The sequence below is a fragment of the Ctenopharyngodon idella genome, chromosome 22 (assembly GCF_019924925.1).
Source record: "Ctenopharyngodon idella isolate HZGC_01 chromosome 22, HZGC01, whole genome shotgun sequence".
Classification (NCBI taxonomy): Eukaryota; Metazoa; Chordata; class Actinopteri; order Cypriniformes; family Xenocyprididae; genus Ctenopharyngodon; species Ctenopharyngodon idella.
In genome coordinates this window covers 3,861,121-3,874,444 of record NC_067241.1, presented here as the reverse complement: position 1 = coordinate 3,874,444, position 13,324 = coordinate 3,861,121, and the positions used below count along the sequence as shown (strand labels likewise).

Here is a 13,324-nt window from a genome sequence, read left to right as displayed (position 1 = left end):
CAATCAACCACATTTCAACCACAGAAAGATGTCAGTACACATAATTTTTTCAAGTTCAAGTCCACCAACGTTAATCTACTAACTCCCCTGACTGCTTTGTCGGACAAAATGGCAGATTCGGCGTTATGCTTGGTTAGATCGCCTGTCAATCAAACTCCCGGCGAAGGGTCAATTAGGCAACAAATTCAATTCAGCTATAAAGCAGAAATCAATAGTGTCATCATCCAGCTCAGTTCAGCTCAAGTTTTGTTCTAATCCAGTAGCGTCGGTGCTGTCAAATCAATAATATTGCTGAATAGTAATAAAAAAAGTCCCTCTAAGGCAAGTCATTTTACTCGGCGGCCATCTTTGAAACGCCTCTCGGACAGCTATTTCAGTCATCCATACTATTTCAGTCCTATTTCATTGAATTAAAACATCAAATTCTCCAATGCTGTTCACCAATCTTACAATTAAATTTCATTTTTGAAATCACCAATGAGATCTGACAACATCTGTCACATAAATTTTGTTTCTAAACGCTCAAATCATGACAAAAAACTGCATTTTTCAGGCTGGACCAGCCAATGCGCATGTACAGTCCTTAGCGCATGTCTCAGAACACTGACTGTAGCAACCAGGGCTGCATTTCCCAAAAGCATTGTAAGCCTAAGTAGATCATAGACCATTGCCACCAATGGTCTCTACGATCAACTTAGCTCAAGATGCTTGGGAAACACAGCCCAGAGCTTCAAACGGCAATCAGCGATTGGCTCTTTTATTTAGAAGGTAGGATTAATTCTGCCATATTGCGCTTTGCACTTTCTCTTATGTTCACCGTCTTTTTATATCTAAAGTCTTTGATATTAAGAGTCCCCAACTCAGCATGTTTAAGGCGAGAGTAGCAAGGAACCCAAGCTCCATCAGGTGACAGAAATGGAGAAAAAAACCTTGGGAGAAACCAGGCTCATTTGGGGGACCAGGCCCTATGATTCCAGGCTGCATCATGAGTCAGATTGTGGATTGATATTATTCACAGTAAGCACTGTATGAGAAACTGCTAATCATTATGGCCAAATTATAAAATGGCAAGATCCAGACCCAGTCGAGCAAAATGTTGATTTATAAATTCTGCATTTATGTCATGTAGTAATTACCCTAGTTACTTGATTACAATCATGAACATCCTACTCTGAGATGTTTACATTCTCAGAATTATGTGTTTCTACAGCAACACTATTAATGGCAAAACTTATCAGACATTATGCAAATGCCTTATTAATAAACGTACACATTTGATAGTTACTCTGTGCTATTAAACTGTATCGTGTGTCTTTTGTTTATTTTCAGATTATTCTTGCATTGTTAAGACATTGGAGTTATTATACAGAAATATTACCAGATAACTGCTTTTACTACATTTTACTGCAGAAGCCACTGCCATTTTGTGTTGTAATTACGAATGCTACAAAGACGTGAACGCTTTTTTTCTTTTGTGATCATGGTGATTCTGAGTGTGAACACACCCAAAAGTACATATGATAAATTATACTTAGTATACTTTGTTTAATGCTACAATATCTTTCCACTTTGCGTTTTATGCTTATCAGAGTTGTTAGCTTAGCAACATGCTAAGGGCAAACTCTATCCGCTTGTTTACCTTGTGATATATTGAATACTGTTTCAGAATCCAAACCTCTACTCTGTTTCATTTGAGAATACTATCTCAGCAGCTGTTTATGAGCACTATTTATTCATATCAAATCTAAAATAAAGGCTCTTTATTGGCACTGATGGTTCCATGAAGAACCTTTAACATCCATGGAACCTTTACATTGCACAAAAGTTTCTTTATAGTGGAAAAAGTTTCTTTAGATTATTAAACTGTTGTTCACAATAACAAAAAATTTTAAGAACTATTCACTAAAAGGTTCATTAGGGAAATAAAAATGGTTCTTTATGGCATCAGTGCAGCAAAAAAAAAAAAAAAAAAAACCTTAGTAACCTTTCCTGAGTAAAGGATATTGATATTGAGTCATGACTAACTTAGATGCCTGATTTGACATGCCTACCTTTGTTTGTCAAAGCAATGTGTAATTTTAGAGAGTTAACCCATTCAAATATCTGACTACAGATGCTTTTTGTAGAGACAAAACAATGAAACAGCTATGAACAGATGCTGGATGCCTTGGTCGTTCTCTGTTGGTTTTCATGCATTGAAGAAACTCAACAGCCTGGTCCCAGAGCCGTAAGCCATGAAACCACGTTTGGAAATGGTGTCAAACCTCAGGGTTCCTCCACATGCTGGTTCAGGAAATTTCTGAGGTTGACCACAGATGCCTCACGTCGCTCATTAATCTCCACACTGCGCTGTGAAGCTTTTATATAACAAAATAGTGGTGATTACTACTATTTAAAAGCTGAAGACAGAACTTCCCTTAGTAAAAAGCTTGATTTGATTTCATGTAAGTGGTCATGAAGATGTGTGCAGGCCTGTTCTCCTGTCCTATTTGTGAATGACTACAGTTGCATGTGCTTTGTGTCAGTGAGTTTATCCAACACAGATTTATGTTCTCACCTAATCATCTTTGCATGCTTATATTTCTATTCACATTCTAAAGGCAACATGAAATACTCATTTTACTTTTGTAACGTGACTATTTGAGATTGAAACAAGATTCATATTCTAATACATTACATATATTTTAATTGAAATTTCTAGGGCTGCCCTTGACTAAAGATTTTTCTGGTTGACTAGTAGTTGTTCATTTTAAGTGATAGTCGACTAATCGCATGCTTATTAATAAGCCATATAAATCATAATAATGAGCCTTTAATGCCTACATAGCCTAATCAGCGTTCAAGCGCACACATTAAGCTTGCCAGCAAACGTAATGATTATGAATGCGTCGGGGAAAAACAGCAAAGAGACTGCTTTAACATTAATAATTCGCCTATATGCACGTTTCATATGGATTACACAACCTGAGAATACTTGTTTTCCATTTGAATTGGTTCATTTAAAAGTAGACATTTCACTTTCTATAGATATATTTTTCATGTCTGTGAGGCAAGTTTACATGGAGTTTCGGTTCTTTTTTGTCTTGCTCAAGTTAACAGAGAGAGACAGCAGAAATTATTTTACAAAAGCACAACATATTGTGAGTGCACACAAACAAAAAAGTAGACTCTTCACAGATTCAAAAGATGTATTACTCTTATCTGTATGACCAAAAATTACGGAGTATTTTAAGTGCAAGTGATCGCACCGGCGCCTCCATGTTAGCTGTCATACAGTAAGCGTGCTACTATTTAGCTTTCACACTCTGCACAAACACTTGAATAGCCCACATTTTTCTAGGTTAACGTTAAAGCGAGCGGCTATGTCAAGTTGCTACTACTTACATGTTTCTTACAATAAACCATATTTGAGGTCGATGAATGAGCATTTGGATGTCCTGCCCGATGTACTATATTTACCACATAGACCAGCTGTTAACAATCTGTCTGTCACAGACTGCGTGACTTCGCCACTTCCTACAGATTTTTTTTTTCCCGCGACTAATAAAATTTTGGTTGACTAAGCCTCTTTTCATTGAACGGTAAGTCGACTATTAGGGGGCAGCCCTAGAAATTTCCTTGAGAAATGTAGGGTGGGGCTTGATTTTACCCATTGGGAATTGAGTGGATCACAAAAAAAGCTTGATTGGATCATAAAAAGCTCAAACAGATGGTTTGAGGGGAGAGAAAAAACAATGGTGGTGCATTGTGTCCCCTCACAGCATTTCAAGCCAATCAGTTAAATGTGGCTATATAAAGCAATTTAGCAGATTAACACTTTCTGAATTACAGAAATATTCAGTAAAAATATATATATTTTTATATATATCATATCATTATATAATTTAAATATTTTACATATATATTTTTAAATATTTTATAAACATTTTATATATATTCAGCAATAAAAATATTAAAAAGACAGCTAAATAGCCCAAAATAGCATCATTATCATAATCAGTGACATTACACACTATTGCAGTGTACTTAATTAATTACACCTGATAAGAATGCTTACGTGTGACATCACTACTTGTGGGCAGTCCTCAACATCTGCAGTCCCTCCAGAATGCCACTGGATTGAACTCAGCTGAAAAGTCAGTTCAGAGGCAGAGCATCTTTTTGCATGTGTATGATGTGCAATGAAGTATCAGACACAGTAAGGAATGTTTATTAATACAATTGATAGGGTTAAAGGATTAGTTCACTTTCAAATGAAAATTAGCCCAAGCTTTACTCACACTCAAGCCATCCTAGCTGTATATGACTTTCTTCTTTCTGATGAGCATAATCTGAGAAATATTAATAAATATCCTGACACAGCCGAGCTTTATAATGGCAGTGAACAGGGTTCACGAGTATGAGCTGAAGAAACTGCTTCCATCCATCATAAACATACTCCACACGGCTCCGGGGGATTAATAAAGTCCTGAAGCAAATCAATGCATTAGTGTAAAAAAATATCCATATTTTACAAGTTATGAAGTAAAATATCTAGCTTCCGCTAGACCGCCTTCCGTATTCAACGTACGAAGAAAATGTAAAACTCTAGTAGTTAAAAACGCTTACGCTACGGTCTTCCCTGTTCAACTTACGGGAAAAGTGTAACTGACGTGACGCCAGTTTACATTTTCTTCGTAACTTGAATACGGAAGGCGGTCTGGCGGAAGCTAGATATTTTACTTCATAACTTGTTAAATATTGATATTTTTTTTTACACAAACACATCAATTCACTTCAGAAAGCCTTTATTAACCCCCCAGAGCCATGTGGAGTATGTTTATGATGGATGGATGCAGTTTCTTCAGCTCATACTCGTGAACCCTGTTCACTGCCATTCTAAAGCTTGGCTGTGTCAGTATATTTATTAATATTTCTCAGATTATGTTCATCAGAAAGAAGAAAGTCATATATACGGCTTGATGGTGAGTAAAGCTTGGGCTAATTTTTATTTGAAAGTGAACTAATCCTTTAAAGGGTTAGTTCACCCAAAAATGAAAATAATGTCATTTATTACTCACCCTCATGCCGTTCCACACCCGTAAGACCTTTGTTCATCTTCGGAACACAAATTAAGATATTTTTGTTGAAATAGCCAGCAATGACATTTCCTCTCTCAAGATCCATTAATATACTAAAAACATATTTAAATCAGTTCCTGTGAGTACAGTGGTTCAATATTAATATTATAAAGAGACGAGAATATTTTTGGTGTGCCAAAAAAACAAAATAACGACATATAGTGATGGCCAATTTCAAAACACTGCTTCATGAAGCTTCGGAGCGTTATGAATCAGCATGTCGAATCATGATTCGGATCGCGTGTCAAACCCTTTAAACTGCTGAAATCACGTGACTTAGGCGCTCCGAACCGCTTATTCAACACGCTGATTCATAACGCTTTGAAATCGGCCATCACTATATAACTCGTTATTTTGTTTTTTTTTGGTGCACCAAAAATATTCCTTTCGCTTTATAATATTAATATTGAACCACTGTACTCACATGATCTGATTTAAATATGTTTTTAGTACATTAATGGATCTTGAGAGAGGAAATGTCATTGCTGGCTATTCAGGCCTCACTGAGCCATTGGATTTCAACAAAAATATCTTAATTTGCATTCCGAAGATTAACGAAGGTCTTACGGGTGTGGAACAGCTGGTAATAAATGACAGAGTGAGTAATAAATGACATTATTTGCATTTTTGGGTGAACTAACCCTTTAAATCTGATTTCATGTTGACTTTGCTTCATCTAACTCAAGCACACTAATACTGTCCATTTTTGTTCCCAAGCCCTCTTTGATGTTCTCTCACACTTACTCTCGCTCTCATCATGTCTGGGCCTCTCTGTATCTCCAGACCCTTCCTGCTCTGGCTCGGCTGCAGGCTCTCCGCAGGGGGAATGCGCGCCTCCTAGTGGAGAACAAAGCCATGCTGCGCACCCTCGCCTGCCTCACTCAGACGGCCTCTCTCCCTGAGACGGAGGATCTCTAGTCCTCTGCTCGCTCTCTCTGTCCCTTCTTCCTTCCTGTTCTCCGCTGCACCCTGTAGTCCTCTTCCTCTGCCCCTCTGCTGCACACCTCTCAGGCAGGTCACGCTATTTCATTTGTTTGTTTTGCATTGGTAAAGCTTTTTCATCCATTCTTTCTTTCTTTCTCGCTGTTTCTGTCCTGGGTCTGGGGAAGGGCAGCCCCTCACATTCCTCCTCCAGGCGGTGGCTTTGAAGATATTTATAGATCTTCCAAACCCATGACCAAACGCCTCTACACTCCAGCAATGTCCAAATCAATTCACAGCCTCTGTAGCTTCACATTCACAGTCTCTGTGAACACATAGACTCACTGGTTATAATTGACATTGCAGAATATTGGATACATATATTACACACAGATAGCAATAAAAAGTAAATCAAATAATTAAAAAAAATTAAATTAAGTAAAATTACAAAAATAGAATAATGATAGAATAGGTAACTCACTGGTTATATGTAATGCACTGGTTACAAATGTCATTACGGAATATTGAATGCCTATATTACACAGAGATAACAATAAAAAGTCATTTTAAAAATTAAAATGAATGAAATTCATAAAATTACTTAAATATAATAATGATAGAATGAGCAACTATTTCCCAAAAAAGCCTTTGGTAACAGGTTTGAATAACTGATCTTGATGAATGCTGTCATTTCCTGGGTGTCACAGTTTTATAAAATGTTCCAGATTGTTTATTGGACGATCATCTGATTTCAGGGAGCATGCAAAAAATATGGGTTATTTATCAAAAATATTATGTTTTTCATGAATAAAATATGTAATTGTAAAATCATCTGGTGAACTGATTTTCAACGAATAGTGATTTGAATAGTTGTAGACAGTCGAGAGGGTGAAGACTGGATTCAACCGATCTTTGAGATTTGCCGCTCAAAGGAGCTTAAAATGGAAATGTAAAGTCAGACACTTTTTGCTTCCTGTAGTGATGCTCATGCAGTGTTTGCCTACTTGATCACAGATGCAGTGGATTATCTGAAATATTTATCAAATACATAGACGTTCAGCCATTTCAGATGTTTTTATATAGAAACAAACACTTTTCATTCAATACTTCATGTACTTATGTGCTTAATACAGCACCTGTATGTACAAGAATAAAGTTCAACATACGCCTTTACTATTTAAATACCAATAAAGTGAGGTCTAAATATTTTATCAGTCTTATTTTGATAAACATAAAGCAATATAACATTAAGAGTACATGAAAAGAGCTTTTACTGTTATAAAACCATGGATTTGTGAGCGTTAGCAGAATAAACACAAAACACACATGATCATTGTCATCTGAGTCCAGAGTCCATGTAGCCGAACTGCGCAGAATGAGCCTCTGCTCTTGAAATGCTTTTGCAGTACTTTGATGGCATACATTACAGTTCAGGTGTTCAAGTCGGACAAAGTTTTTAACTGGCATGCACTGCTTCATGTCAGACAGTGCCACATCAAGTTGAACACACCTATTATTTGTATATATATATATATATATATATATATATATATATATATATATATATATGTTATGTAAATGTTAGATAACTATGTTAGATAATTTATCTTACATATCTAAAAGTTTTTTTTCTAAAGAACATAGGATTTGTGCCTTTGTTGCTTAAAGCCAGCATGAACATGAATAAATGTAGGACGGAAGTTGATTTTGTCCATGGAGAATTGACTGGATGGTTGTGGTTTGCTATTGGTGGATCTCATGTGAGTGACAGGTTGCCCCGCCCTCACGCCAGTAAACATGTCATCAGAGAAGATATGTCACTGCAAGAGGAAGGGGAAGTTATTTTGATATTATGAGGGGACATAAATAAAAAACAAAATTAAATAATGATGTGCACAGATAAATATCTTATAATAAATACTGAAAGATTCCATAAAAAAAAAAAAAAAAAGATTTCATGTTGACTTTAAAAACGTGGCAGGACATCAAATTGTATCCTATTCATCCTGAATGCCAGAACTGTCCACAGTGCTGTGGGCGTCTGTGTGTGTGCTGGCTATTTCTAAAAGGGAGTTTTAGAGAAAAAAAAAAAAAAAAAAAAAAAACTTTGTTTTTGTATTCGATAGTTGGAAAGATGTGATATGAAGTCATGAGTGGCTGGGTTTGCTCTCCTGTTAAAGCTTTTGTAGTTCTGGCACTATTTTAGTCACTGCAGTAGGAGAAGGGGTCGCCCTTCTTTATGCATGAGCACACATTCACATGGCTGTGCTAGCTGCCATTCCTTTATAAAGGTCAATTTGAAAATCATATGTTGTGGTGTTATGATCTAGCATTCGATGCATGTTTTATTACATATTTTTCCCGCATAAAAATGTTTTACACCTAAAGAAATTAATGCTTTTTACACATAAAACAAAATACAGTTACATGAGATTATGAGAACTATTTTATTGATCAAAAAGTGTATTGCCATCTCATGGGGACCACAATTTTGACATCACATTACCACTAAATATTTTTGAAGTTAATAATCAAAAGCATTCTTCTCTCTCATTCTCGTCTGTCATCAATCTCAGGTTTTGACAGAACTCAAGTCTGATAACCAGCGGCTGAAAGATGAGAATGGAGCCTTAATCAGAGTCATCAGTAAACTTTCCAAGTGAGGACGACCGGTTGAAGAGGGAGGAGGAACACTGAACAGAGAGAGACCAAATCTGAGAACTTCACATTGACTTCAACCTGACCATTGTCATGCTGGGTAATGGTCTGTGTCATCTCTTACTCTTGGTGCGGCAGTTCCAAGGTTAAAGAGATAGTTCACCCAACAATGAAAATTCTGTCATCCTTTACTCACCCTCATGTCATTTCATCTTCTGTTGAACATAAAAGTAGATGTTTTGAGAAATGTCTAAAGTGTTGTTTTGTTAATACAATGGAATTCAGTGGTCACCAAAACTGTTTGGTTACCAACATTCTTCAAAATATCTTCTTTTGTGTTCTGGAGAAGAAAGAAAGTAACCACCCTCTTATAAAATACAGCTAAAACTTGCTTAAGATGGCCTAAGCTGGTTGAGGTGATTGAGCAGCTTGACTACTAGCTAGTTGAGCTGAGGTCAACCATCTTAAAGGCCTTGATATACTCACGCCAAAGTTCTTTTTCGTTCTTCGCTTAGGGGGAAAAAGAAGTTTGAAATACCTTTGTAGCAGTATACTGTTATCGAACATCCTGACGCCAAACTATCAATGGTAGTTCAAAGTTGTTTACCACCTGGAGCAAAGTTTTCCAGAAAGTTCACTTTGGCAAGCTCTTTCAAACTCCCAAAATGAACTCCAAACAAACTTCACTTTGGCATGGTTTTGTTCGCAATTACGTCACACCAGTTTGTTCTTTTTTTGCTTGAAGTATATCGAGGCCTGCATTGACCTGGTTAGAGCTAATAATACATTTTTGCTGATGGGGACCTGGGTAGCATTTCCCAAAAGCATCGTAAGCCAAAGTTGATCGTAGAACCATTGCCACCAATGGAGCTACGATCAACTTAGGCTTACGATGCTTTTGGGAAACACTACCCTGGTTGGTTAACAATGTTCCAAAACACAACTTGATCTAGTTAACTGGTTTCACCACCTCAATCTGTGTTGACCTGGTGTTTGCAGTAGGATACTCGAATAACATTGTAGCCACAGCATTGGTTCCTAAGAACTCCCTCAAAAACATCTAATGAATTGAATGTTTTCTCAGTGCCTTTCTAAACTCTAAATGTTTCAAGATATACTAAAGCTTAAATGGCATCTATGGCTCCATGAAGAACCTTTAACAACCATGGAACCTTTCCATTGCAAAAAAGTTTTTTATAATGGAAAAAAGTTCTTTAGATTATTAAAGTCGTGCTGAAACGGAAGTAGCAGCAGGTCTTTTCTTCCATATTATGATACATCTGAGTGTAATGGGTTATCAAAAAAGAGGAAATGTAGGATTGGTTCTGTGCATTGGTTGTTGATTAGATTTTGAGATGCGGGCGTTGCACTCAAAAGTGGAGGTAGATGAACACGAGCTTGCAGGGGCGGGATTTAAGCAGACTAAACTATTATAGAAGTTAGTGTTGTCAAAAAATATCGATATTGCGATACTAATCGATATAGAAATATCTGAAATGATCCCAATACTCTTTTTCTGCAGTATCGATACACCAACACCAGCTGCGCGTTCTCGAGCCTCTTCTCACTCGTTTTTATTCGCTCTGGTTGAGTAGTGTTGGTGTTACAGGGCCTGAATCTTGGCGTGGGGTTGCGGGTGTTGTGCACAAGTTTGACTCCTGTTTCACGCTTACACCAAAAGCACGCAAAATGTCTGTCTTGCTGAGTATTCACATAAACAGTCAGCTTTGAAAAGTAGATAGTTGGAAAAGAAATCGCCAAGTTGTGTAACAGTATATTGGATCCGTGAATAAGCTCTTAAAGTGACAGCAGCCTAATAAACCTGCTGCTGTCTGTAATGGTAATCAAAAAACAAAAGACAAAGACAAAATCACTCACTGCTCTTTACTGAATAACTTTTGTAACTTTAATTATAAGCATTAATCTGTATGTAAGCATTTCATTTCTGTAGTATTTCTTACCTGAATACCGTTAGACCCACCTGAAAAAAAGTAAAGCTGTTTATTTCATTTGTCTCTTTATTGTATTGTATTGTATTTATTTGTGCTATAGTTTGCGATTTGTTTACTTGTTATTTTATTACTGACTGTTTAATTGTCTTTTTCATAAGTTTAGTTCCGTTTCAAAAAAAGCCTCCCTGTGCTTTGTAAACTATTGCAACAAAATTACCCAAATTATCAAAAAATGATGAGATCGTAAAATATCTATATGGCAGTATTTATGGCAGTTTTCCACATGGTATCGAAAATGGTATCGAATATCGATATATCCTATTGGAATTCCAGTATCGTGACAACACTAGAAGTCCTACATACTTCACCAGAGAGAAGTCATATTCATTTTCGCCCGAAAAATCCAGTTATGACATTTTGATTAAACATTTCAAGGTCAAAATAATAATAATAATAATAATAATAATAAAATTAATCTATTTGAAAAATAGTAGGGCGAATTTACTGCTGACTTTAAAAAAAGGGAATTGTTAAAAGTAGAATTGTTCACTGAAAGGTTCTATGGGCAACCAAAAATGGTTCTTCTGTGGCATTACTGCAAAAACCCCAGTTTGGAACCTTTTCCAGATTGGTGTGAGTCTAGCTGGTGAACCAGCATAAACATACTTTTCACCAGCAAAATTTAGTTTGTGAGACTGGTTTCAACTAGGTTCCTGGTAAAGCTGGTTGACTAGAAAACACTTGCTGTTGAGAAGCCTTGTGGGAACACCAGGGGCCTCATTTGTAAAATGTTGCACAGAAACCGTCCTAAAATTGATCTTACGATCATTTCTCAGATGTGCGTACGTGTGATTCATAGAATGAACGTACACACAGAAAACGAGCCTACGCCTGTCTTTCAGATGTGAGATCTATAAATCGCAAATGATCTTGAACTTGCGCGCAGCTGAATGGTTTCAGTTCCCCGCGTTGTAAACAACACCTAATTAATGTCATTTACATATAAAAGATCACCAGTCATCGTCCAAATCCTTAGCAAGCTGCAAGAATAGCTTAGATTTCCAAAAACCTGCAGTAATCTGACAATGAAACGTGTGTATGTCTGCTCAGACCCTGACGTGGCTCTAAGCACTTTTCCACATCAAAGACCGTTTTTATAAATATAAGCGTTGGCGTGGATTAAGCGTACACACGCTCTAAGATCAAATCTGTGTGTACGCACGCTTTATAAATGAGGCCCTATCACACCAGTATCAGCACAACAGTAACACCAACTTTTCTGGCCTTTTCAGCAGGGAAGAGCTGTACAAACTGCCATTCCTTTAAAGAGTGTTTGATCATCAATCAAATCTAATTGTCCTAAAGCAGGCAGTCTAATATGATCTTCAGAAGCTCTGCCAGAACATTGTAAAAGGAATGTTCCCACTGAGGAATGATGTCACTCTCCTTTAACTCAATTCATATCAATTCATTGGTCCTGTTTACTTTTACAGTTGTAGTGTTTATATATGAAGTGACGGGCAGAAGAATGGATAAATGGCACCATTACTGAATGTGTTTTATATTTATTTATGCCTTTTGTGTGTAATTAAGAGTATCTATATGGATAAAACAGAAAACTTCACACATAATATGTCATTTCAAATGCTTTGTGTTTATTTTCACTGTCCACAGTTTTTAACCTGTAATCTTGAACCAAAGCTCACAGCACTTTGTTTATGATTGCGTTTGTTGTTTGCCTGTTATGATTATTAATAACACACTGTAAAATACAGAAAATGTAGTCAAGTGCCTTTTTAAGTGCAGTGCTGCCCTCTGCCTGTCTGCGTGATTATTACAGGCATTTAAGGTTCCAACACTTCACTGAAATGTATTTCATGTTTTTGGTGTTCTTATGCACTTCTGAAGAAATTAATTAATTTATGTGCAATGCCAGGTATGCATTTAGATTTAAGTTCCATCAGCCATTTATCATCAGACCTCTATATATCCCCTTTCCCTTAAAAAAAACCCCAAAAAACTTTAAGTTCATTTTATTAACTAAACTTAAGTAAAAATAATTTTCAAGTATACTATATGTAGTAAGTATACAAATATCTGTGTACTAGTAGTATAATTCTACATGTACTATTTAAATACTTCTTTGGAGTAAACTGGCACACTTTTAACAAGTTGGCATCTAACTTTTCTTTACTATTGCAAATACACTCTGAGTAAACTTGGTATACTGTTAGTGTATACTTATACACATGTACTTGCAGCATACAAACTATTAAATTAGTAGTGAGAGTATACTTCAATGTGTAAAAAGTGGGCTAGAAGTATATAATTAGTAAACCAACATTGTACCTAAAGTTCATTTGTATAGTTGCAATACTAAAACACTTTTAATGTTTACTATACTGTAACACTTAGGCCTGGTTTCACAGACAGGGCTTAGATTAAGCCAGGATTAGGCCTCAGTTCATTTAGGACATTTAAGTAGGTTTTATAAACGTGCCTTACAAAAAAAAAAAAAATAAATAAATAAATAAATAAAAAAATCTTGAGACATAACAATGACAGTAACATATTTTAAGACAAGTCAGTATAAGTTGCTTTCAGTTAAAACAGCTCAAACATGCATTTTAGTCCAGGACTAGCTTAAGCCTTGTCTGTGAAAACAGCAGTAAA

At 36.3% G+C, this 13,324-nt stretch overlaps 1 protein-coding gene across 6 annotated transcripts in view; it reads left to right on the top strand.

Moving 5' to 3' along the window:
• LOC127504496 (protein phosphatase 1 regulatory subunit 12B) overlaps positions 1-12,822 on the top strand; it is a 42,898-nt gene extending 30,076 nt beyond the window's left edge. For 4 of the 6 annotated variants that reach the window (XM_051879174.1, XM_051879173.1, XM_051879175.1 and 1 more), the window contains one exon: positions 8,618-12,822. In XM_051879174.1, coding sequence (XP_051735134.1) covers positions 8,618-8,704 — 87 coding nt within the window. In that variant the 3' untranslated portion in view covers positions 8,705-12,822. Of the gene's footprint in view, positions 1-5,903; positions 6,132-8,617 lie in introns of all 6 variants that reach the window. The other 2 variants (XM_051879172.1, XM_051879170.1) reach the window with 1 other exon arrangement.
• Positions 12,823-13,324: the final 502 nt, after the last annotated feature.